Raw genomic sequence first — 26,237 nt, forward strand, 5'->3', positions numbered from 1 at the left:
GGTTGATTTTCACACAGACCTGCAGTAGAAACATACATTTTTCACCCACATTCACATAATAGATTGGCCTTTTCAATGATGTGATTCTGGGCTCATGTTGGGATTCTCCTGAGGGCATCAGTACTTAGCGCCACAGTTAAAAAGCAGCATTTCTACCTCATTACCGAGACCACCTGTGTGTTTTTCACACACTGGCTGTGTCTGAACACTGACAAACGGCGCCGTCTTAAAGGTAGGAAAGAAAAGGCGCATTCAAATTCGTCATAGCCTGTCTACTAAAATTCCTTCATCTGGCTTATTTTTTTAAAGGCATCGTAGGAGTATCCTTACCTGCCTATAGTATCCCACAATTATTACAATTTAAAATAACTGTTTTCTAATTTAATATATTTTAAAATGCAATTTATTTCTGTGAAGACACAGCTGAATTTCCATCATCATTACTCCAGTCTTCAGTGTCACATGATCCTTCAGAAATCATTCTAAAATACTGATTTGCTGCTCAAGAAACATTTCTCATTATTATCAATGTTGAAAACGGCTTAATATTTTTGCAGAAACCTGATACAATTTTTCAGAATTTGTTTGATTAATAGAAAGTTCAACACAACAGTATTTATTTCAAATAGAAATCTTTTGTAGCACTATAAATGTCTTACTGTCATTTATTTACTGACGCCGATTTTTTTGAACGGAAGTGTTTTTCTGTATATACATATAATGGATATATTATTATGTCTGTTGACATGAACATGTAAATGGATTGTCCCATAGGCTATATCAAGTTTAAGGGTAAATACAAACAAACAAACAAAAACATTGGTACAGTAACATGTTTCTTTTGATTGTTAGACTGTGCCATCCCCAATAGATTTATCTTTTTGAGTTTTGCATCTGCTCTTATAGGACTGAATGGAGTTGACAAAAAAGCCATGTGGGCAAGAGAGAGGGGTACAGGATCTGAAAGGACTATGAGCCGGGAGTCAAATTTGGGTCGCCTGAAGCGCAAAAATGTTAGAGTGCAGCCCATGAGGGCTTAGACCCATGTAGCCATATTTAACGCAACCTTGAAAATGCCTTGGAATTCTGGGAAAAGGCCTCCCAGAAATGGGCAGAAGGTGCAATATGACTCAATCTAGCTCATTCATCTGCATTGTCGCATATGTCGAGTTCAAGTGTCCATAAAAAGAATGGTATTTTAAAAATGTTCACATTTAGTATTTTTATAGCCCGTTATACTGTGTATGAAGGCTCAATGTTATATTAAACGCACCATTGAATATGACTGACAAACAGCACTTTAAATTCCTTTATGAGAACAAAGCTATAGATATGGATGGGTTCATGAAGCATGGCATCATTTAAGGTGGAAAGAAAAGTGTTAATATGTAACTGGATTCAGCCTCTTCACACTGCAGCTCTAATGAATGCTGAATATTGGGCTAGTGGGTAAACTTTTGGGTGCAATAGGTGATCTGGGAAATGCTAACTTTACCCTGCTAGCATTGAAAGCATACGAACCCACCCTCCCTGCAAATCGCCGTTCAAAGCCACGCCTCCTCCAAAACGCGCACAGGCCAGAAGCAAGACGACCAGAAAAAACTTTGTTGGATTACACCATGTGATCCATAGGCGTAATTCTATGGGGGGACAGGGGGACACGTCCCCCCCAATATTCAAAGAAGGACAATTTGTCCCCCCCAATATTTGATCATACTGTATGATTATGCGGGCAATATCGATGTGATTGCAAATATGTCTTTCTTTCCAGCTCCGAAAATATAAAATCCCGGCCGGTCCATTTCCCAAATCCATTCGACTGGCCTTACACTATACAATAACAAAACCTATTTCTCCTGAAATCCATGTCATGTTTTCCCTATACCTTTAGTAGCTCGTGCACCGTCAGTGAGTTAGGAAAAACCAAACAGAAGAAGAGTTAGGAGCGCGAAATCTGACAGAGCAGGTGACGGCGGTGTCGTCTCACATGGTGAGATCTCATATGGCAGGTGACGGCGGTGTCCTCGCAGAGAAACCGAAGTACAGTTGTAAATTTATGTTTCCATTTATGGGTATTGCCAGAGTTTTTCCTGCATAAAGAATTATAAGGCGGCTGCCTCCGTCAAATTTCGTGCCGCCTCCGGCTCTCGACAAAACTCGGACAGACAGTCACATGGTCAGATACACTTTCCCCACCGTGATGGTTCTGTTGCGGTTATAAAAATATTTAAAATAATCTAATTTAATACAGTTATAATTTTTCAATGTAAATTATTTAATTTGATTGGTAACAGCCTAGTGTCTTATTATTTTAATTGGATATATTTATCAAATTTAAGAATTTGAAATGAAAGATGGAGCATACAGTTAATAAAATTAGGGGGGAAAATGCCCTTTATAAAGGTACAAAAAACTATTCTGAGTGTTTTCAAACAGTGATGTAATGAAAAATTGACCATTTGAAGTTTGAAGGGAGTAAAGCCTCTGTTTAGGCTATTAAGGAAATATAATTTTGCCAAAAGAAGAACTTTTATTTTAAATAAATGTTCATTTTAAATCAGCATGTCAGTGTGATATGTTACCATATTATCATGCTTAACACTAAGAATTTGAATAATTGTAATGTGATGATCAGATGCAGATATCTAAATCAGAGAATATCATAGGTTCGGGCGGTTTGCGGGTGGATTATTTATTTTTAACAGTGGATTCGGGTGACTCAAAGTGCACCAGATTAATGAATTTACCTTTAAAATGTACAAAATTTTCTTCCGGGGGAGCATGCCCCCGGACCCCCCTAGAGGTACCAAGTACACAGCTGTCCCCCCCAATGTGTGATTGACAATTTCGCCCTTGATGTGATCCACTGGTGAGAAAACTTTACAGTACAGTGAGGGGAGAAACAGAAGCGCTTGCTTGCATATAAGTATGTGATTGTGAAATGACTCCAGTTCAGAAGTTGACATGAAGGAAAGAATGCACTGTATTTCAGCTTTATTCATTTGCGATTTCAGGACATAGCGGCAACACAGTGGAATCTCACTGAATTATCTGCATATAGGGCAAAGTCAGCGGTATAGAACTGTACTGTCAAACCTGAAATGTAGATATTGCCAACAAATGAAATGATTGAATGAACATTTTATGGCCCTACGCTTTCCACAAAAAAACCCCCATTTAGACCACTTAACAGTGATTGCTATCAGGATATGAGGAGACTTTCAACCAACATAACAAAAAAAAATTCTGTATAGAATCACCTATTGCACCTTTTATTAATGAGGAATCAGCATCCCTGCAAAGATTCAAGATCAGTTTTCATTGTAAAATAGGAAAAGCTTCTCTAGATATGTGAATTCACAATCTAGATCTAGATCCACAATCTGCGTCTGATGGGTTAAGTAAATGAAATTTAAATGTACAGTTTATTTTCAGCTTCTGACTGCTTTTCAGTTGAGAAATAAAGATTATAGGCATTCAATATTTGGTTGGTTAAAGCTCTCTTGAATTTGTTCTAGATCATTAGGCATGCATTATGGTGCCTTAAAGCCTGTCTGACACCAGTTTCCTGAGGGAAGGCATGTAAAAGCACTGGTGGTTATTGATTTACAGGCAATTTTTTAGGTTTCGAACCTCAGAGCAGTAAAGGCGCTTTCCTGATTCAGGTGAGGGAACTTTCCAGCCCCTTGGGACTTTATGTGAGCTCAGGTTCTCGCATCGGGAAACACAGATGGAGAGGAGCCAGAGCAAAAAACGTCAAACCGTACGCAGAAGTGAAAATTACTCTTGGCTTGCCCCACTTTCCCCAGCTTCTTGTCTCATTTCTTCTGCGCCTTTCTGTCTGGTGGACAGCGTGACTCATTGTTGGACTGTCACTCTCTTAATGATGTCAAAGGGTCCTTCTCTAACAGGAGTCATGCCTTCACGTGCCCATCTGTCTGAAGACTCAGCAGCCCCATTTAAGCCAGGTTTGATTAAATGTCAGAAGCAAAGATGTGTGCAAAAGGAAAAGGTGAAGGACATCAATGCAGGATGGAAATTGCTTTTGAGGGCCAGGGGAAGCTGGCAGCTCAATGCATTAATGATGAAGGGAAATTAATTTACATTGTAATAATGAAAGTGTGTCGGAGCCAGAGGGAGGGCAGCATGCAGTATCTTTTGCAGAAATAGTATCTTTGGGAATATTTTCCAAATTACTCTCAAAAGGGATAATGCGCTGCAGGTGTCTCATTGCACACATAGGTTGTGTCAAGGCGTCAATAGGGAAAGCTTTCACTGGTGGTTTTTTTTTCCGGCCAAAGTATTTAATATGACCGACCATGCACTCGCCTAAATGAGAATGGGACCTGGCATAACAGTTTTACCCACATGTGGCTCAATCACTGCTCCTTGTCTTGTAACAGCTGGACTGTAAGCACAAATTAGAAGTGACTAGTTTCGTTTGTACTTATGTTACACTCCGTTAACCCACAGCGACTTCTTTTGTATGAAAACTGTTTTACTCCTTGGTTTACACTGGTTTCATATGACACAAGATGATTTTGATGCTGATTGTAAGGCTCTATATGGCGTTTGTAGACCTTCAGTTAAAAGAGGCAATTGACATTTTGTTATAGTTTCTTTAACTTAGAATACACGTGTGAAAGCTGGTCCAACTGAAAATACAGTTTTTAGTCCGATTAAGCTAAACAATATACATTTATACCTTTGTTGTCAAGGCTTAAACCAACTTACTAGGCTGATAGACCAGTTTACACCACCAAATGTCCTTAGGCTGGTTTGAGATGTTTATTTTCAGTTGTGTTTTTTTGTGATTGATCATTAAGGGTACTCAAATTCATTAAAACCAGATTATACCAGTCTAAGGTCTACCAGTGTGGCTAATCTGGTTAGCTTTGATGGTTTTAGGAGGGGTTTCAACACTTTTGAGACAGTCAGGGTGAAAGATGACTGAGCCATAGTGCTAATTGTAATGTTCAAAATGGCAGATGTAGACTGACTCGCTATACGATTAAAAGAGCCAATTACTTTTTTGTCTACTCTAATGCATGCACTGCAAAAAAAAAAAAGAAGAAGAAAAAAAAAAAATTCTTTATGAGTTTTTATTGTCTAATTTTCCAGCCAAAATATCTAAAAATCCTCAAAACAAGATACATTTTCTTGAGAAACAGCACTCTTCTAAGACCTGGTTAAAAGTTAGTACAAGTTAAAAACAAATGCTTATATTCTATACAATAAATAATTCTTAATATTTTATGTAGTGATGCCTCTGAAGTAAAATTATGTCTTTTGAGGGATTTCAGATATTTTTCCTGGAAAAAGAAAAAGAAAAAAATGTGTTCACTCTTTAAGAAATAATTTTAGTATGGTGCACATTAGCTGACCTTGCCTGACAAAATTTTGCTTGCATTTTTTCTATTTCTTTATGGCATGATTTGAGATTAAGAAGCACAGGACAGTATATGATATCATTACTAGTCAGATTTTATTCCTGATTTAAAGTATATTATTATTATTATATGTATATTATTAAATTTATATAATTTTCCTCCTTCAAGTTAAAAGGAGCTCATGTGTCGGGGGTGTTGCAAATATGGCCGCAGAATGGACTGATTTGCCCTAAAGGAACTTTAACGCGCAGGCATGGCAGTAACCAATGAGCTTCTCACACTAAAGAACTGGAGAGACATTGTCAAGCTCCGATCTGATTTTCAGCAAAGGCGAAGACACAAATCAGAAATACAATTGTTATGGCCATTGTTTCATCAAATATTTTTCTGAGATCCTAAATCTGCATGACAAATAAATTAAGAATGTGGCCACATAAAAGTCTGTTTTTACAGAATGAAAATCATTTCTCACTTGTACTTTATGCCTTAACATCTCTGGTTAAGCTAGTTAAGCAGCGCGGTCGAGACACCAGCACACCGACATCCCATGCTGGGCATCAGTGTCCAAACCACAGTATATTCATAGAGGTCTTTCATGCTGGGGTGTCATCATTGTTTTAATATGGTCATGATTGGCTTTGTTAAAAATAACTGCAAATAAACACAGCGGGTTAGCAGTCGTTCATGACAGTTTAATTAAATTTCTCCCACGGCCCAATAAATGCAGGCACAGGCTTGAGGGTAGACCACCATACATCCTCAAACAAAAGCCAGAACAGCACCGTTTGTTTGCATGCTGGCAGACGACAAGAGGTCCGCACGACTGCAAAGCAAAAAATTGAGAGATATTAATGGCTGACAGTGCGTGGCGGGCCACTGCCAGTATGATAAACAGTGCTCGGTGTTGCTGTTTTTATATCACATATTATATCAAGCCATTACTGCACTCAGTGGTCTGCAAAGCTCATTAATCTGCCTTGTCTCAGAGGTGTCACTGCAAACAGGCCGTCCTTTTTAGAGATGCGCCCCTGTGACCGTAAATCTGCACCTAAGATGCAGAAATCCTCAGCCATTGCTAACTAATACATCATCATCATCATCAGGCCATGTCAATGACTGAGTTGCCTTCATCATCACCAATGGCCAGAAGGGGGATCGGGGTTGCAACTACTTTATCCTTCTGTACTTTATCCTAACTGATGTACTGAACAGTATTGATCTGATTGACCCTAGAGGTCAAGCTTTAGCTGGTAAGCATGGTCCATTTCAGCCCCTCTGATCTTTCTGTTGATGCCCAGACAAACGTATCTGTATTTTGTCAGTGTAGATGTTTTATTATTCTGAAATGGACGTATGTTTTTCCCAGTTGACTACTTTTGACATCACAGCTCAGGATAGTTGCTAGTGAAGGGTTTGGGATTCAGTGCCCATGAGAAAACTTCAAATTGCATTCTTCCAGGGGGTCCTAAGCAATTTGAGCTGTGCCTTTGAGAAGAATGGTAACGGATGGCTCTCTCCAGGTATTATAGACCTCCCACATGCCAAAAAGAGTTTCCAAATAGCAATTTGCTTGCAAATGCAACATGTGCCTTAGCTCTATTACACTGCCACCCTACTTACTAGGGTTTGAAAGGGTGAACCACAGAGACGTTTCACCCAGCTGCTGTCCTCTCAAACTGTCCTACAGTGACAGGCTTGTCAGTGTGCACCAATATAGAGCCTCTAGCTGCTCTGACTGAAGTGTAGGAGGGAAGAAGTCGTCTTTCGTTTTCTTCGGGTCGTGGCAGTTTGCTGAGAGAGAACACATTGTAACACCCGCTTAAGGCCAATTATCCAAGCTCTTCCTCCAATGAATTTGACATTGTTTGAGAAGATCAGTGTGTTATTGTCATCAGTGTGACACAGAATAATTGTGGCATTGTTCCATGTTCATAATCTTTTTTTATAACCTCAATTGATTCTCACATTTTTTTTGTTTGGATTGTCCTGTGCCCTTAGTTGAAAATGATTAATTAATGTAACAAATTATTATGACTTGATCAGTGGCATGTCCAGAGTACTTTGACTAATGGATACAGGCTCATTCAGAGATTCCAAAAATCATATGACTTAATAATGTGCATTTCTTACAGATAATTTCAACAGATAATATCCACCTCATGTTTGACGTAAGAGCGAACATGGCCATTTTTACTTTAAATGTGAAAGGCTCCCAATGTCAGCAGCTTCCAGTTATTTTAGCTGTACAAAAACAGTCTGTTGTGCTGCTTGATGTTACACAGTGATATTTGCTGCCATATTATATTAATTGTGTAAAATAATATATAGCGCAAATAGTTTTACCGTTTACTGCACTGTTATCCCTTTAATTATTGTAAGAAATCTTGCACATTCATAAGAAATAGCTTACTTCCGCATTGAAAACAAGGTGAACAACTTATGTTGCAACGTTCCCCTGACAGATAGCAACATTGTTAATGTTAGAAATTAAAATAAGCTGATTTTATCACATCAGGTAAAATAAATCGCTATTTGTAGGCAAATCAATCTGTAGCATTGAGGTTAGCTGGTATTAATTAGCTACAATAATGTTATCAAACCAAAGCTGGTTCCCAGTTGCTGAGTTGCTCCAATGGCAATAGGTTGCACCAGGGACAGCAAACTGCTATTTGTTGGGTAATCAAATTCTGTTCTTATATTTTTGCTTTGGATAGCCAAAACTGAGTAAAGATGAAATGATTAGCTGCCATTTCTTTACGCTGCTTCCAATCCAAGAGGGTTTATCAGATTTGATCAAAGGTCTCGTCTCTTGGGAGAGAGCTAATCAAAGTTGGACCACCCATCTGGACACATCTATGTTATTGTGACAAGTTGTTGTTAAAGTGACACACGACTCTATGACTGAATCCAGTTGCCCTTGGAATGTCCAGTTGAGCCAGACTCAGTGCTATTTCTTTGCTCTTTGATTTATTTGATAAATTTGTCTTTTGCCTCGCAACTCAATTGCCCAAGAGCTGCAGCCTCTCTGCGTGTTTAGAGCTGCAATCCAGCAGCTTGTAAATCAGGATTCACAACTACCCTCTAATACTCGTGCACACTTACACTCTCTCGCTCATCCGAAGAAGAGAAGCCCCCATGGGATGGTGAGTGGGACTGATTAAGACAGGCCAGTGTTGCTTATGAGGACTTGCCACAGGCTCTTGAGTACTTTATTGTGGAATTATGTTTTTCTCTCAATCACACTACCTAAGTGCTTGAGGAAGTCTTTACCGCATTTTGAACAAGCATCTGTGTCTTTTCAACATTTTGATTTTTTTTTTCTGAGCCGTCTCTCTCTTTTGTTTTATTTTTTAAACATAATGAAACACAGTAGCAAGGTGCTTGTTATTGACATGCAAGTTCTCAGCAAAAGTCATTTCTTAATGAGTATTTTTTTTCTTGTTTTCCATTTAAATATGTAAACATCCTTACAACAGGGTACAATTACTTGTGAAGCAAGTGCATATTGAAGGTTTGTTTTCAGAGAATATATTTTGAATTGCAAAATGTTTTTTCCCTCTATAAAACTCACTACATTTTGTTACTTTAAATAAATTATATATATATATATATATATATATATATATATATATAATGCAGTTTTCTTGTCAATTAAATGTATCTTTTAGGAATGTTTTAGTATTATTACTAGAAAACAAGACAAAAAAAAAACTGATTAAGAAACACATTTTTGTAGTCATTCCCTGTCCAACCTAATAGAATTTTGAAGTCAAGATGGTTTTAGTTACGGTGGCAAAACAAATCAAGGCAGATGCACATGGATTTGAGAATAATACCCCTCTACAGCGTTCCCTATTGCGATGGATGAGATATGTTGCTTTAAAGAAGCTTCTACCTTGAGTTTTGTTTCTATGGCAACTCTATTCTGTCCTCAGATAAAATACCCATTATGATGTTTTTTCAGAGGACAAAGTGAGAAATTTTTTTTTTTTTTTTTTTTTGGTTGAGATTTGTCTTGTTAAAGACTAGACAGTTTTCACAGGGCCCTGTAGGTACTGTCTTGGCTTGGCCTGTTCACAACTGACCACAGACTCTAATGTGATATGGGGACATTGACTTCCTACTGTGTGCCACTCATTGAAAGAGGACCAATTTGTCCCCACTACTGTGAAAATACTCTGCTTCAGCCTACTTCCTACATACCGCTGAGGGTTGACAATTTTTTGAGTTAGCTCTCATGTATACAGGTCGACAAGATTCAATTTCCTAGTACATAGATATACAAGATTCAATTTTAGGATTTGTTTTCTATTGCAGCTGGATCTGTAGAGAGCAACAAGTGTAGATTAAATTGCTTAGAGAAACTTTTGCACTCTGCCTGCACTTATAAAAACCTGACGTACACATATGTAGAGATCATTGCATGTTTATTTATATACATTTTTGAGGACTTTGTCTAAAACTCAAATAATTGGCAGTCAACAAATACCTTTTTGCTTAAAAGCTGGTATATATTCTTTACCTCGTCTAGGAATCATTTATTTAATTAATGAAGTAAGGTGCTAAATTAAGCCAGACAGAGTAATAATAATAAAGCATTGATTTTTTTTTGGCACAGCGCTGCTGTCTAGAACTCATTTTACGTTGTATATAGTGATGATGTGTTTGCTGTGCTAGGCTGTTTTCTAACTTTTTTGTACAGTATGCACAAAGTCATTTATTATTTGTTGTTTAACATTTTTATAACACTTTTAAAAAATTTATATATATTCATATACCACATGGTTTGTATTGTATTATCACCTTTGCTGTGTTTGCTAATTAACTGGATACATTTACTGTTACAGATTACTTCAAATATTACTACAACACTCACATAGGGCTGGGCGATATGGCCCCAAAAAATTATCACGATAATTGTTTTATATCAGTCGATATCGATAATTATCACGATAAATGTCAAATCTTTATTTCTTTCAAGTTTAAAGGCAGATTTTTGCTCCTAAGTGAAAGTTGTAGAAACCAGAGCGTTAATTGTGGTTTTCAACTACTCTTTATTGTCAGAACATATCATGACAAACACTTGCCAAACAGGTGAACACTTCACAAATCTGAGGTAGAACATTCAAACATTTGTCATCCTTGACAAAATAAATATCTTTATTGGAAAATTAATTTCTTAGTTTCTGCATGTGTTAATGGGGGATATTGTTTCAAGTCTTGAAACAGGTTTGTGTTGCCTGACTTTGATGGCACATATCTTCAGCACAGTTTGCAGTGCAGGCTGCAATATTAATATTACATGTTTTGTCTAGAAAAGCATATTTGACAGTGAGTTGACAGTAGTATTAGCTCGAGTTAGGATGCAGATTTACTGTAAAATGTATGTTCATTAACAAAAACAGTAACATCTGTTAATTTTTTTTTAACAACCTCATTTTTATTTGGTAAAATGTAATATTCTGACTGTTTGAGTTTTATTAAAATTTACCAATGGTCATCCAGTATCATGCATTTAGATCATGATAACCACAGATAAAACCAGGCATAGCCTATAGCACCTCACTATCATGGCAAAATGTAACTTTATGGTTTTTATGGTATTTATTTGTATGAAAAACAGTAGCCTAAATACATTATTAAATACTGTAATTATATTCCATTAGTCCTTCAAAACATTGTCTACATTAATAATATAATACAATTCAATATGTATATCCCACATTTCATGGTGCAGTTAATTTTTCTAGGCTAACGTTACAGTAAATCCATGGTAAATGATGGGAATTTGTAGACGAAAAAGGCTTCTGACTGTATTGTTTCTCCTGTTTGTCACAGCGCTGTTTCATCTGCCTTTAAACTGGTTTAAATCACTGAGACATTTGTGTTCTTCGCTGAATTCAAGCGCTTCTCACTGGATCTCGTGACCGAGACCGATCAGAGTAAACGCATCTGCTCTAGTGAGCTCGTGCTGCGCTGCTGTTTGGACTTTGAGCCGAGCGGATAAATGGTCTGTGTGGCGCGCGGTTCAAATGAGTTTCGTTCCGCTTTTGGCGTATAAACATTATCGAACATTTATCGAACTCTTGATATCGTTTTATCGAGAAAAATTATATTGCGATAATTATCGTTATCGTTTTATCGCCCAGCCCTACACTCACATGAGATATTGTATTGATCAGGAATGAGATGAAAAATCAATCTGGATTCTGTTGCTTTCAAGTGTTTTTTTCTGTGTCCAGTTGTCAACTAAATGATCAATCTTAATATATTATCTTGTTTTAGGGGCCATTTTTGATGAGTCTGCCAAAAAGGATGATGAGGTGTTCCGCATGGCGGTGGCAGATCTCAACCTCAACAATGAGATCCTGGAGACAGAGAAGATCACTGTGTCCGTGGAGTTTGTAGATGCAAACAACCCTTTCCAGGCAGTGCAGGAAGGTAAGTCATCTGATTATTTAAATCTGTTTTGAGAAATACTTGCGCACCTTTCTGGACTCATCCCCTTTAATGTGAGCCTGTATGGAATTGCAATGAAAAGCAATTCCAAAAATGCTGACAATCCAATATATGCATCCTTAATTCAATATAAATGATAATTAGAATAGAACAAGACAAAGTGAGTGGGTGGATAGATGGACAGATAGGTAGATAGATAGATAGATAGATAGATAGATGGATAGACAGATAGATAGATGGATAGATGGATAGATGGATTGATAGATAGATGGATATATGGATAGATGGATAGGTAGATGGATAGGTAGGTAGATGGATAGATGGGTAGATGGATAGATGGGTAGATGGATAGATGGGTAGATAGATAGATAGATAGATAGATAGATAGATAGATAGATAGATAGATAGATAGATAGGCGGATAGATAGATAGGTGGGTAGGTAGATGGACAGACAGATAGACAGACAGATAGACAGACAGACAGATAGACAGATAGATAGATAGATAGATAGATAGATAGACAGACAGACAGACAGACAGACAGACAGACAGATCTGTGAGTGGGTGGTTAGAAATGTTCTGTTGGTTAGATTGGTCTGTTGTAGATGGATAGATCAGTGGGTGGGTATCTAGATATCTGGTATATCTAGATAGGTTAAATAGATTGGTGGGTTGGTATATCTAGATAGGTTAAATAGATTGGTGGGTTGGTATAGCTAGATAGATTAGATAGATTGGTGGTATCTAGATAGGTTAGATAAATCAGTGGATGGGTAGATAGGTTAGATGGGTGAGCAGATATATATGTAATGTAGGTAAATATGTTAAATAGGGGTGGGTATCAAATAGGTTAGATAAATCGGTAGATGAGTAGATAGATTAGATAAACCAATGGGTGAGCATGTACTTTAGTTATGTACTGTAGGTTAGATACAGTAGGTCGGTGGGTAGACAGGTTTGTGGGTGGGTATCTAGATAGGTTAGATAAATCAGTGGATGTGTAGAAAGGTTAGATAAATCAGTGAGTGAGTAGAAACTGTAGATATGAACTGTAGGTTAGATAAATCAGTGGATGGGTATATAGGTTAGATAGATTAGTGGGTGTGTAGGTAGTTATGTATTAGATCTTTAGGTTAGATAGAAAGGTGGTTCAGTGGGTAGATAGATAGGTTAGATTGATCACTGGGTTGGAAGATAGATACTGTAGGTTAGATAAATCGGCAGATAGATTATACTGTATTACAGTGTATCATATACAGAAATACATCATACACATGAACTGGAGGGTACTAAATGTTGTAAACAGAGCAAATGTAAAGCAGTTTGTTAAAACAAACAGTTGTAGGCAGAGGAGTCAAAACAAGTCAATGTTTCATGCACACAGCGGAAGAATCATAGAGTCTTATGGCAGTAGGCAGGAATGACCTTCAGTGGCACCCTCTCTTACACCGTGGATGGATCACTCTGTTGCTGAATGCACTCTTCATTTCGGGAAACATGCCTGGGAGAGGGTGGGAGACATTGTTCATGACGGTCATTAAGTCGGACACCATTCTGCTCTGAGCCACTACCTCCAGAGAGTCAAATAATGTGTGCATAAAACAAAAACCATGAATAGCCTGCATTTGTTTACTTGCTGTTAAAAATATACGTATTATCATGTAAATAGCTTGGCTGAACCTATGAAACCTTTATTTGTAGTCATATCCTCATGAATTTAACTTAAAATTCCTTCACTTAAAGAGTAAGTATTGCTTAATTAGGTGTCTCTTTTTATCATTATAATAAATTCTTGCCTCAGTCCTCCACTTTACATGCTCACTCGGCCTGATGTTATGCAATTGTCTGGATTCAACACTTTCATAGCATTCAGAGGTCAGCATTATCTCAGCCTCTAATATCTCATTTAAGATCAGTTGAATGATCTAATAATACCATGATGCTGTGGTTTACTCAGATTAGTGCAGTTAGTTCTTGGAGAAGGGCCATTTTCTGTTATCCTGCGAGAAAAGAGGATAGGTACAAGGCCCTTGGAATGTTGCCATTCATGCATCAGCAAGTTCACTGTGTTCTATACAATTGCATAGTTCAGTTAACTAGCACTTAATCTAACTTTGGCATCTTCCGCTGTTTCTCACTCTCTCCTTATATAAAGTTTTATATGCTTGTTCTTATTTGTTCCAAGGTATTTTGATAACCTGCTTCACTATATTTAACAATGCACAATATTGGATTGATCTAAATTGTTTAAAACAGAACAAGAAGTAAACTCAGACAATGTATGATGCCTTACACTGGGACAATTCATTAAGTAGGGATTATGTTAGTATGTTTATTTGCATGTGCTGTTTTTCGCACAAGATTCTCTAAATGATAGATAATAGTGCAAAAGGCTAAAAAAAATTAGTGCTCATACTAATTGTGTTAAACAATTATCCACCTTACAGGTCGCTTCTAAGTGCAAGGTTGTGTAGGATTTTTTTTAGGATCATTAAAATGTGCTCGACTATACCGTGCATGAATGTCCAGTCATGATGTTCTTCTCCATTATTTGATCATCATTTTGATGAATTACTGTTGCCACGATCAACAGAAAATTTACACAAATACCTCTTTTCAATAAAAGTCTGTTTATTCTCTGCTTAGCATGGGCGGTAATTGTGCAACAATAATTGCACTAGGCAAATAGCACCGACTGAGGCATGTTTGCACTGAGAAGGATTACAATGGCATTATAAATAGAGGCTAGTTAAGTTGGACTGCAGGTGGTAAGTGAATTAAATGTAGTTTTATGAGCTAAAATGCCACACTAATGTTAAGAGGACCTTTACATGTATTGTGAGTGATTGATGTTATCTACTACATTTTGTCAGCTTTATTCTGGATTAAAGTTTTTTTTTATTAGGCAAAGCAACTCATAATGAATGATACTTGCCTTTAATTTAAATGCATACAAAAATGCATTTTTCAACAACCCATAACAACAAAACTGCATGGCTGTTGTCTGTTAAGATATGTTAATGTAAACATGGCTGACATTTTTCTGACTCTCATTCCTCTCAATTAATTGTCTGTGAGACTGTTACGCCAGTTGGCAAGCATCTCAGTGTTTTGTTCTCCTTCGTATCCGAGTGTGGATGAATTCAGTGGCGCCGCCATCCTTTTAGCCACACAGAGTCTTCGAGGTGAAGGGTAGAGTGGGAGATGTAGTAGTTGACCCTTGTTATCTAGGGATGCATTAGCTAAGAACACCTTCTGCTTTTGATGGTTCTTCACGCTCACATAAAGCGTTCCTCTGCTCTGTTTGTGTGCTTTGCCATCCTTTCTTTTGTTTGTTTGAAGATTCTCAGTGAGGGAGTCTAATTACAGGTGCACATGTGTTATGGTTCAGCATGAGTGCAGTCGATTCTGCTTCTTATGGATGTATGATTCTGGACCTCGTTATGTATACCTCATTTGTTTAAACATCTGTTTATTTCCTTAAACTCAGCTTCCTGCTATGTGATTAGATGAAACGCACCCAGAAAAGCTTGTCTCTCATGTACAATCTGTTCTAGCTTGGAACTTTTTAACAGGCCAACAGATAAAAAACAACTTTTGTCGTAGATTAAGCCCAAGATTTGACAGATTTAATAGACTCTCTAATGCGTAGATCAAGCTCACATCGCATCTGTTTCCTATAGCTCTTTTTTTATTGAATGTAAATATGCAGAATTCCAAGAATTCACATTAATGGAGATCAACCTTTACACATGCTACAACATGCATGCTACAGTTGAGAAATTTTGGAGTTACTGGTGAGAGAAGTAACTGTTAGCAGTATTGTGCAGTTTATGCAAATGAGCTGTGACAACCAATGAGAATGCAGGCAGCGGCCTACAATACTACACTCTTAGAAGAAAATATTCTATAATAGAACCCTGAAGGGTTTTGTCATGTGCTTCATTTAGCATTTTAGGGTTCCAAATTACCTATTAATTGTCATTTAAGTGAAATTACTTAAATTAAATATACAAGCTTTATAAAAATTATCATTCTAGAAGAAATTTTCAGATGGCACTTAGAGGCTTTTGCATCTGAACTCTTCATATGTTGTCATAACTTATTGATCATAATTTTTTACAGTTTGTAGAATCTTTTCTTCTAAGAGTGTAAAGCAACCAACAGTAGATACATTTTGTGAAAACAGACTGTCATGCAAATTAAGAAGTCATGATGACATTGTTATATTTCTTTTTTGAGATATTTCTTTTTTTGTGATTATAAAAAAAGAATAATTTCAGTATTATACAATGCATTTTTTTTTTATAACTTTATAAATGGAATAGAGTTACATCAAAAAATGTTGTTGATATAGTTCAAGCATATATTTTTATGAATTATAATAGATATATTTGCTATCTAAAAATTGACTTTTCGTTTGGTTTTTCCCACATCTTGTTCCATCCAAATACACATTTTGTTCATGGCAACAGATACATGTACAGAAAATGTACATGTGGATAATTTCATACACACCCCTAGTTGTTGGAAAACATCGGAAGTGAGTGATTTAAACATAAAAAAAAAATATATTTTTTTTTTCTTTACATTTGTCTGAGTTTCTGGCCTGTGCGGTTTTTAAGCTGTGTAGCAGAGTGAGAAATTTCTGTCTTCTAATCCTCAGTATCTTAACTGCTTGCAATGTCTCCATTTGTGTGTATGTGTGCGCATAGAGTGCTTTGTTCATCTAGGTTCCTGGGTGCAGCGGGTTTCTTAACCAACAGCGGCTTGTCTGACCTGCCACATAAGATCGACAGATTCTCTTTGAACTCGCATCAGTAATTACAGTATGATCTTACATAGATGTATCTTGTTTTGTCCTTTTTTTGAAGCATCATCAGACTCACCGGGGAGCGTGTCTGTATGAAAGGTCATAAGCACTGAAGGATGTCTGGTGAATTGACAGGCCCTTCACATACATTTAGATTCAGAGAAATAAAGCCATGTGCTCAATGCAGTATAGATTTATTTTTATTTATTTATTTCACCATAAACCACTGCTAATATGTATTGTGAACCCCAGATCCTCTAATTTTGAAGAACACACTAGGGATGGCGAAAACTAAAAAATTTCTTGACCGACCACCGAGCCTCATTAGCCGGTTGAAACCGGTTAACCGATTAGTTTAAAATATGCTACGCTATTTGAAATAACAGCCATTTTGAGCCGCACCTGCAATTTCGCAACCCGCTCTGCCTCCCGCTCGCACACACACTGCGCCGCCCTTCCACTCACGTCACTTTTTTTAAATCCCCTACAGCGCGAAACATGAGTCCCGCAAACGCGGCGCCGAGGAGCTTGTATGTAATCGGAGGACAAATGGGTCCTTAGCTCCAAATCTAAGCCCATCTTATGCAGAATGTTGCCTAATAGACTGCAACACGATAAAACCAATGGATAAAACAGGCACCTTCAAAATGCGTAAAAGACGCACTGTGTGCCTTCTAATAACGGACAGAACAACTCTTTTGTATAATTTTGTTCACTTCACACAAAAAGATCTTGGAATGAGATGGCTAACTGTAGTAGCGTTTAGTCCACTGTCTATAATAGCCTAATTTAGAGATCCCTTTTTTTTTTTTTTTTTTTACCGACTACCGACAACTTTGATCGGTTAACGTTGATACGGTCAACCATCGGTCAAACGGTCATCGGTTAACATCCCTAGAACACAGACAAATGAGGGCTGTAACCACTATAGACACTGAAACAGAAACATCCACATTTAGTAGTCAATCAGTATGGGTGATTCTGCAGTGTTGGATGTAACTCTAGGATGGGTTGCTTCGGTCCTGGAGTGCTGCTGTCCTGCAGAGTTTAGCTCCAACCCAAATAAAACACACCTGAACAAGAAAATCAATGTCTTCAGGATTAGTAGAAAGCTTCAGGCTGTTGAGAGCTAAACTCTGCAGGACAGTGGCCCATAAAGTCGCCCATTACTGGTGTAACTCATTACTCAGTAATTAATTGCTGTAATTTCCTTTGAAAAAGTAAAGTAAGGGATTACTCTTATTTTTTATGTAATTTAATTACAGTTACTTATGATGTAATTGCATTAAATACTGTAGACTACAGAACAATTCTATATAAAACAATAGTGGATTTAACATAAAAATGTAACGTCTGATGTGTGTAAAAAGTGTGTTTTTTAAATAACCTTCTCCATTTAAAATACTTTGGTCAGTTTAAGAATAATTTATGCAATATTATATTATTTATTTGAATGAATTAAAAGAGCAGTTTTATGTCTATCCTTGTATTTTTCAACTGGTCGAGGTTGATAGGGGTCGGAAGTTAGAAAGTAATTAGTATTAAGTAATGCAATATTTTTTATAGAGAGTAATTCAAATCGAATTTCTCTTTTGAAAAATTTATGTAATTAGAAGCTAGTAATTAATAATTTTTTTTAGGGTAACTTCCCCAACACTGTGTTTCAGTAACATATTCTTAAACTTTTACCTTTGGTCCTCCCCAGTCTTAAATATTTGGTTTCATCCTTGACTCATATTTTTTTTCTTTCTATAATCAATGAAATTTGCAATAACAAAGGCAAAAAAAAAAAAAAAAAAAATTCTAAATTTAGGGATGCTCTATGTATCAGCCACCATATCAGAATCGGCCGATATATTTTCATTTTTTTTATATTATTGTTATCGGCCAAATAATACAATACGGCAGATATATTAAAGCTGATAAATAATGGATTTATCAGCGCACTGTTCTCCATGATGTCTTTGAATTGCTTGAAATATGATTGGAATCACTTCAAAAAGGAAGTGTACAGTTAAGTGCAACATACAAGTCTGTCATATAGGCTACATAAAATTATAATAAGAACACTATAAATGTGTGCTTGAGTCATGGCTTTTAATGGTAAGACTGTTTTTGTAATCAGGCTCTTAAAAATGATATAATTTTTTTTATTTAGATTTATCGCCCAATATATTGGTTATCGGCTTTCAGATATAAATAATTATTGGTATCGGCCAAAATTTTCATATCGGTGCATCCCTATCAATTTTTTTTTAATGATCTTTCTTAGAAGCAACATTGCACAACATTTGTTTTCACAGAAATATGTATTTTAATACAGTGTATTTTCTCTTACTGCACTGCCACTGCCTGATATTTTATAGTTTGTGTCCTCAGAAGTCTGTGGTGTATGTGCTAGTAGCATGAGCTTAAAACAGCCTATCACTATGGATACTGGATTTGTGAAAACACTTTTCCAGGAAACATAATGTGTCAGTTAGAAGTCCCCCATATAATTTTTTTTACAGAACGGTGTACTGAAGCTTCCTGGCATCGTGACATTGCTGTCAAAATGCAATCTGGTCCTTTGTGATATAACTGGTGTTTCTTTTATATATTTCTGCTTTATACAGTAGGCGTATTATAGCACATATACTGTTTGACAAGTGTTTGACACTGTGATGAAGTGTGTTGCATTGTGGTGCATTATTATTCTTTATGTCCAATGGACATATGACACCTTTAATGTAGGGTCAGTTTATACATATAAATATTCTTTCAAGAGAAAGATAAAGGGACTGGTTGTAAAGACGAGTGAAGATTTCAAGCTTAATCTCAACATAACGTGATTTTCAGACATTTTGCACTTTAAAATACATTTGGAAAATAGGAATAAATGGAAATTTTAATTGGAATTCAACAACCTGAAAAGGTGTCTTTTATTATGATGAAATTTTCAGAGGTAGATAAAGTTGTTCTAGAGGATTCAGGCTGTTCTGCCTGTCATCACTATTTTTGTTTGCATTGGCTCCTTAACTGAGTAGTACAGCCTATCCATTATTAATTCCATGTATTTGTCACTAAATCTCTGTTAAATTGAGGCTTTTCATTATTGATGACATATAGCAAGGTAAGCTTACTTTCAGGCTGACCCTCTGCTGCTAATTTGTTGATATTTTAGAACAGTTTGTTTAGCTTTTTTTTATCACTTACCCCATAAATCAAGCAAGTCTATAAAACTTTGCCTTAGGCTATTTCAAATGACTTTTGCAAAAAAAGAAAGAAAAAAAGCATTTAGTTTTAAAAGACTACTAATATCTCAAACTACAAGAGAGGGATTCTGGCTTTGGCTGGTTTCTCAAAGAAAGCCTCAAGCGTCTTAAGTTACTACTGCATGCCAGACAACTGAAACCGAAATGTCACCTCCTAATGCAATACAATAATTCTAGGTGAATTAAACACTTGCTAGATTATTATTGCACTCATGTCTGCAGCAACATTAGATATAGTTTTATTGCTTTTATATAATAATATCAAAATAAAATATGTATTATTTTATTATGATATAGCATTTATTTATGTACATTAGGCAAGGCAAGTTTATTTATATATCGCATTTCATACACAATGGTAATTCAAAGTGCTTTACATAGAAAAGGAATTAAAATAATCATAAAATAATCATAACGTATGTATAAGAAATAAAAATAACAATCGTATTTAACTAAAGGCTCAAATATTATTCCTGACTACCTGAATCACTAAATTCAGGGCTCCCCTGTCTGAATGGAAGAGTTAGAGAGCTTCGGTTCGTGAGACACACTAGTAGCAACTCTCGGCTTACTAGTGACCTCCTACCCTTCAATAGGGAGGAGTTTGCCTCACCTTCTGCATCTGATGGCTTCCAATGCCTCCGACCCTTTAATGGAGTGGAGTTATCACCAACCATCCGCCTCTGATGGCTTTCGGTAATACACCGACTGGTACACTGACTTGCTTCCAAGGACCTGGTGTCCCACACTCACGTCTGAGTGTGTGCGTAAACTCACCGTCTCACTTCCTCGCTATGAAATCATAGAATGCATTAGAATCATTAGAATGCAGTGTTCTTAACCAGAACTTTCTTCAAGCACATGTCCACTCTTTTTATCCTTGTTCCTCTTGTCCGGTTCTTCTATATGCACATCCTCACATTGCATTTCATGGTTTTCACCCTCTAATTGCCCCCCAGCCAGTGTTTCTGAGGTAGAGCCACAATCCAATTATCCAGCCTCTAATCAATGGGGGGTGTTTCCAGCAGTGAGTCTGACATTTGTAATAAAGCGATGATATGATGGCATTCTACAGCTGACAGCTGGATAAAACCCTGCTGCTGTGTTTTGGTGGCATCTCAGAGGAACTTGGCCTTCCAAATGTGAAGTTTGGCACTTCTTCAATGGGGCAACTGGCACTTTCAAAGTTTCCCATGAATGATGGACGGACATTTCTTTGCGCTTTCGGAAAATAAGAAAACAGCAGCTGGCAGAATGTCTCTATTGGACATCGCAGGAGGGCTAGCCGGCTTCCTACTCCTGCTGAGACCCGCCCGTCTGAGCCGTAAGTGTGAATTTGGCTCGTATGATGGAAATTATTATTGCATAGATTATTGTAAGAGGAGTCAAGCACTTGATGGTCTCAAACACCAGTGTTAAGCAAGTTAATTGGTTTTTAGATTTAATTGGGAATCAGGAAATTCAGATGAAGAAACTCAAAATATATTTGAGGATAATATACATTAAGACCAAGGCAATAAATGTACATACTAAGGCTTAAAGGGACAGTTCACCCAAAAATGAAAATTTCCATACAGTCAATGACTGTCATTGAATGGACTATAACAGTTCTTCAGAATATTTTCTTTTGTTTTCCACAGAAGAAAAAAAGTCAAAGAGAAAAAAAAAGGAAAATAGAGCAATTGGTCGAATATAATAAAGTGAAAGTTTCTTTTCAAAATTATGATTTCATAGACTCCACATGGAGTTCTCGGCAATAACTAATACAATAACTAATTCAATACAACAAACGACATAGCAAAAAGTGCATTCAGTATTTCTGTGAGAGATAATTTTGTAGCACATTTCGAGCAGTAATGTTATTCATGCTGTTGACATAATCCTGACTTGAATGTCTGCGTGTGTGCACAAACTCTACCATGCTGTGACTGTCCAAAGCATAGACCCAGCTTTCAGTTGTCTGAAAAGAGAGGTCCAATCACCCTGGGGCTAAAGCGGTTGCCTCTTGCTCTCACTAAGCAGCCTGCCTCCTTCCATCTCTTTTTTCCCCCGCTCTGTCTTTCTCTCCATACACAGCTACAGCAGAAATAATAACTCATTTATTTCAAAGATTTCCTTCTCAACCTCAATCGCACTCTTTTCAAATCATTCCATTGGATCCTGTCATCGTAATGACACTTCTCATGCCTGATCCCCCTGAGCCGTTGTGTGAGAGAGAATTAGGTTCTCCTGACCAGACCACCTCTACTCTGCTGGGAACCTGATTGTGCAAACTGCCGACTGGCCTTCCTTCCCCCTCCAGCACTGAAGCAGAATACAAATAAGCCTGCAGTTCCCTTCATAGTGATTTGAATCACCCTGAGAATTATAATGACCCAGGGCTTATGAAAGGTAGTATTGATTCATTAGTGCAAGTCATGCGTGTGTCCACCATCACTGCTCATGTCTTGGATTTCTGGCACACATTCTTATTCCTTTTTTAATGGACTGGTTGAGTACCTTTTAGTAACAGGTAGAGATTGCTAAGAATCCAAGTTTATAGATCTAAAAATAGTGTAATAATAATATATATTATATACTATTTAACTTAATAGCAGTTAAATAGTTTACAAGCCAATAATACTATAATTCAATCAATCAATGTGTTGTTTTGCCACATTAATGATAGGTCAAAATTTCTTAGCAATCTCTAAGAAACAATCTCTGTTTTATCTGTTTCATGGGCCAATGAAAAAAAAAAAAAAAAAAAAAAAAAGAGCTTTTTGGCACCAAACACTCAAAATGGGTTTGGTTAATACAGGGATAAAAAAGTACCCCATGTGTAAAATGAAATACTCTGCTGTATCTTTAATGCTGTGGGCCTAATTTTCTACCAGAGGTCCTGGACATCTTGTTCAGATACATGGCATCATGGATTTGATCAAATACAAACAGATAAAAAATCAAAACCTGACAGCCTGTGCTAGAAATCTTATAAAAGGCCATGTTTGGATCTTCCAACAGGACAGTGATCCAAAAACAAACATCGAAATAAAAACAAAAATGGGTCACTGAGCACAAAACCAAGCATCTGCAATGGCCACCCCAGTCCCTGACCTGAACCCTATAGAAAATGAGTGGACTGAACTGAAGAGATTCTGTATGGAGGAATGGTCTCTGATCTCTTGTCAGGTGTTCTCCAAACTCATCAGGCATTATAGGAGAAAACTCAGAGCTTTTTACTTAGAAAAAGGAGGTTGCAAAAAGTATTTAATAATAGGGGGCAAATAATTGTTCCCAATGTGTTTTTGAGAAATACATTTATTTAATAATGTGATAAAAAACTGTCTGGATGTACATTATCTTGCTCATTACACGGCTACTTGCCACATAAGTAAATAATTAGACACAAAATATTGATCTGAGTCTAAATATTTTATTCGTTTTTAGCAGTTGTTTTCAGGGAATAACATACCACTGGTTGGCACGATTGACCAATCTAAATCAAGCATTTCACAGAGCCATGTAATAATAGTAAATAAACACAAGCAAGTGTTCAGTCAAACCTACAAAAGCAGCAATCTATTTGGCCATACAGGACTTAAGTTAAATATACAGTAGCCTAAATATAAAGTTATGAAGCTGAATTTTCCCCTTAACCAAAATCGATTTGCTCTGGAACATGTAAAAGATTAATAAGACCAAAGATTGCCCGTTTGATGTACCCCAAATTAATTATATCTCATGTTTAACCACAATATACATACAGTAAGTTCTCGAAGTACTGGCTGAGATGACACTGTTCTCTGTGGGTACATGAGCGCTGAAAGGCAGCTGAAAGACCTTGAGCTCAATCTCTGAAAACTTCTTAACAAAGTGTAAAATAGGCAAAGTAAAAATATGCTTATGAGTCACATATTTGAGGTATAAATATAAACATTCTCGCCTAAACAACTCTTAAAACTACATTCCATGACACAACAACAGTAGTATTTATAAAAAATATGGTGGATTTGCTCGACCGCCATGACAGTCGCCAGAAGCGAGTGATACAAACGGTAAATTGTTTTGAGTGCGGATACTGGGGGAATATCGACTGGAAAAGGCTCTCAGCCAATCAGATTTGAGAACCGGAAAGAACTGTTTAATGAATAAATAAAGATATAATTATATATAATTTTCTGCCCACCCCCTAGTGGCCCCCTGTGGTACCAGTTTGAAATCCTCTGGGTTATCCAAACTAACTTGAGGTTCATTCCACTATTTAAAACAAAACATTCCACTGAATTGGCCAAATGTTCCCCCCACCAAAAAGTTCACTTCAGATTGTACCGCATTGTTATAAGGTTAAGTATCACTCAATGAATCATCCATTGATTTGTCCACCTCTGGAGGTCAGACATTGTCTACAGAAGTCATGGCTGACCTTAGCTCTTTTACTTTACTGTTTTTCTATTGATCTCCACTGTCAAGAGTTCCTCAGACAAGGAAAGAAGTTTTGCAAGGGTTCTGTAGGCCTCAATCCTCTCACAACCCTCTAGCAGCAGGCACTGCACTCAAGAATTTACAGCTCCTTTATTCAAAGGCCCCAGATTTAAGTCTCATTTGAGCAGTTGGATGTCAGTGGATGATCCTGGGATGATCTGGGTTTTGTGCTGAAATGAGACACCATGTGTTGTCACCAACAGCTATTCAGTGTAGATCCAGGAGAAAGACACACTCTTATCCCTACACTGTCCCTCATGTAATCTTCACGTCTTCCCACCTCTTTTGGCAGCTGTAAAGCCTTGTTTGCCAACACATAAGTGTCGTTCATCACTCTGCCAGTGATTAAAATTCCCAGCTGTTGGCATCTGGGATAGGCTGTCAGTCAGCTGACTGAGTTAGTGATCTTCTCAGACACTGGTGGTATAAATCAGGACCTCAATAATTAATCAGAGAATGAATTCTGCATAGTTTCAGTCTTTATCTTTATAATTACTGCCCACCAGGCCACAAGGTAAAGGGATGAGTCAGAAGTGTTCAGGCAGCAGGAAATAATTCAAGGAGATCTGATTGTGAATAAGGACATGTCTGTCAGATATGTTTTAGGAAGTCAAACGGTAATGATAATCATAGGTAGGTGATACTTGACTGTCTATCTGTGACCATACGACGATGATGATGATAATAATAATAATAATAATAATAATATTTAGTGATGACCTTTTTTGGACCAAATAATCTTCTCGATTTTGTAAATATATTTTTATAATTGAAATAAATTTTTGTTTTGCTTGATTATATCTTGTTATCCTTTTAGACATTGTAATAAGCATTATTAAATGTGGTGCAAGTGTCGAAATATTTTTTGAGGCCACTGAATAGTATGATGAACGATTAGTATGATGTCAACGTATATTGTTCAACCGAAAAGTATTTTTTTCCCCTCTCAGAGAACATAAATTAACATACAGCTATTAAACCCCACCGATCTTTAAAAGGCTATTTAAGATGCTGAACCTCAGACCGTGAACTTATATATTCATCATTGCTTAATGGCAGTGAAGGCAACTTATGTTATTGTAAGTCCTCTGATAAGCTCTTAGCTCACAGTGGAAGGTTAAGAGATGTGAAATTGGAGGTTAGACAGGGGGCTGAGGCTTTAAAAGACAAGGTTAAGCACATTATTGAAATTTCCTTTTATGAAAAATATCATTTATACTGTGTACAGCCTTATGTATTCATTTTCATTGTTAGACTTTGTGAATCCAGTAAGTGATGATGCTAGAAAATGCAGCACAGTGCCACACAAGGGGTCATTCTTAACTGTCTATCTGTGACTATGCAATCTCTCTCCTTGTTTAAAGAAAAAAAGCAGCTTCTGGGATTATATCATTCTGAATCCTCCCCCTAACAGTCATTGTAAAGTTTTAAGGATCATTATATTTTGCATTATCCACTCCTCAGTGGCAGACCAAGAGCAGCAATGTTCTCGAGGGCAGCAGGGGTGGGACAAACCCTACCCTCATCCATCACTCATCAGCAGCCAGCTCTCCATTCCACTTGAATCACAAGTAAATGCTCCCTGATATACATCCATTGATAAATGATATATGAAATTTTGACTGCTTTATAATTTTTTTCTTATACTAAAGGCTAGAAACATACTGTCGTTCTAGAAAAATGCAACTCACAAGTCTTGTATGGGGCTCAAGCCCCTAAGGCTAAAATCCTAGAATCGCCTCTGGCCACATGTACCACACAAATAAACTCTGTAAAATGTAGTTTTTCCCACAGTTTAGGACATACAGTTTGTGTCATAGCTGTATGCACACAACTTAAACGACATTTGTCACAATA

The 26,237-nt window shown here is 37.0% G+C and overlaps 1 protein-coding gene across 4 annotated transcripts in view; it reads left to right on the forward strand.

The window, feature by feature from the left end:
* Positions 1 to 26,237, forward strand: part of grid2 (glutamate receptor, ionotropic, delta 2) — a 438,477-nt gene that overhangs the window by 44,485 nt on the left and 367,755 nt on the right. For all 4 annotated transcript variants that reach the window (XR_014211127.1, XR_014211128.1, XM_082188355.1 and 1 more), the window contains exon 2: positions 11,676 to 11,831. Coding sequence is in view for 2 of the 4 variants with exons in the window: in XM_082188355.1 (XP_082044481.1) it covers positions 11,676 to 11,831 (156 nt within the window). In the remaining 2 variants the exon portion in view is untranslated. The remainder of the gene's footprint in view (positions 1 to 11,675; positions 11,832 to 26,237) is intronic.

Source organism: Leuciscus leuciscus, assembly GCF_965113295.1.
Source record: "Leuciscus leuciscus genome assembly, chromosome: 13".
Taxonomy (NCBI): Eukaryota; Metazoa; Chordata; class Actinopteri; order Cypriniformes; family Leuciscidae; genus Leuciscus; species Leuciscus leuciscus.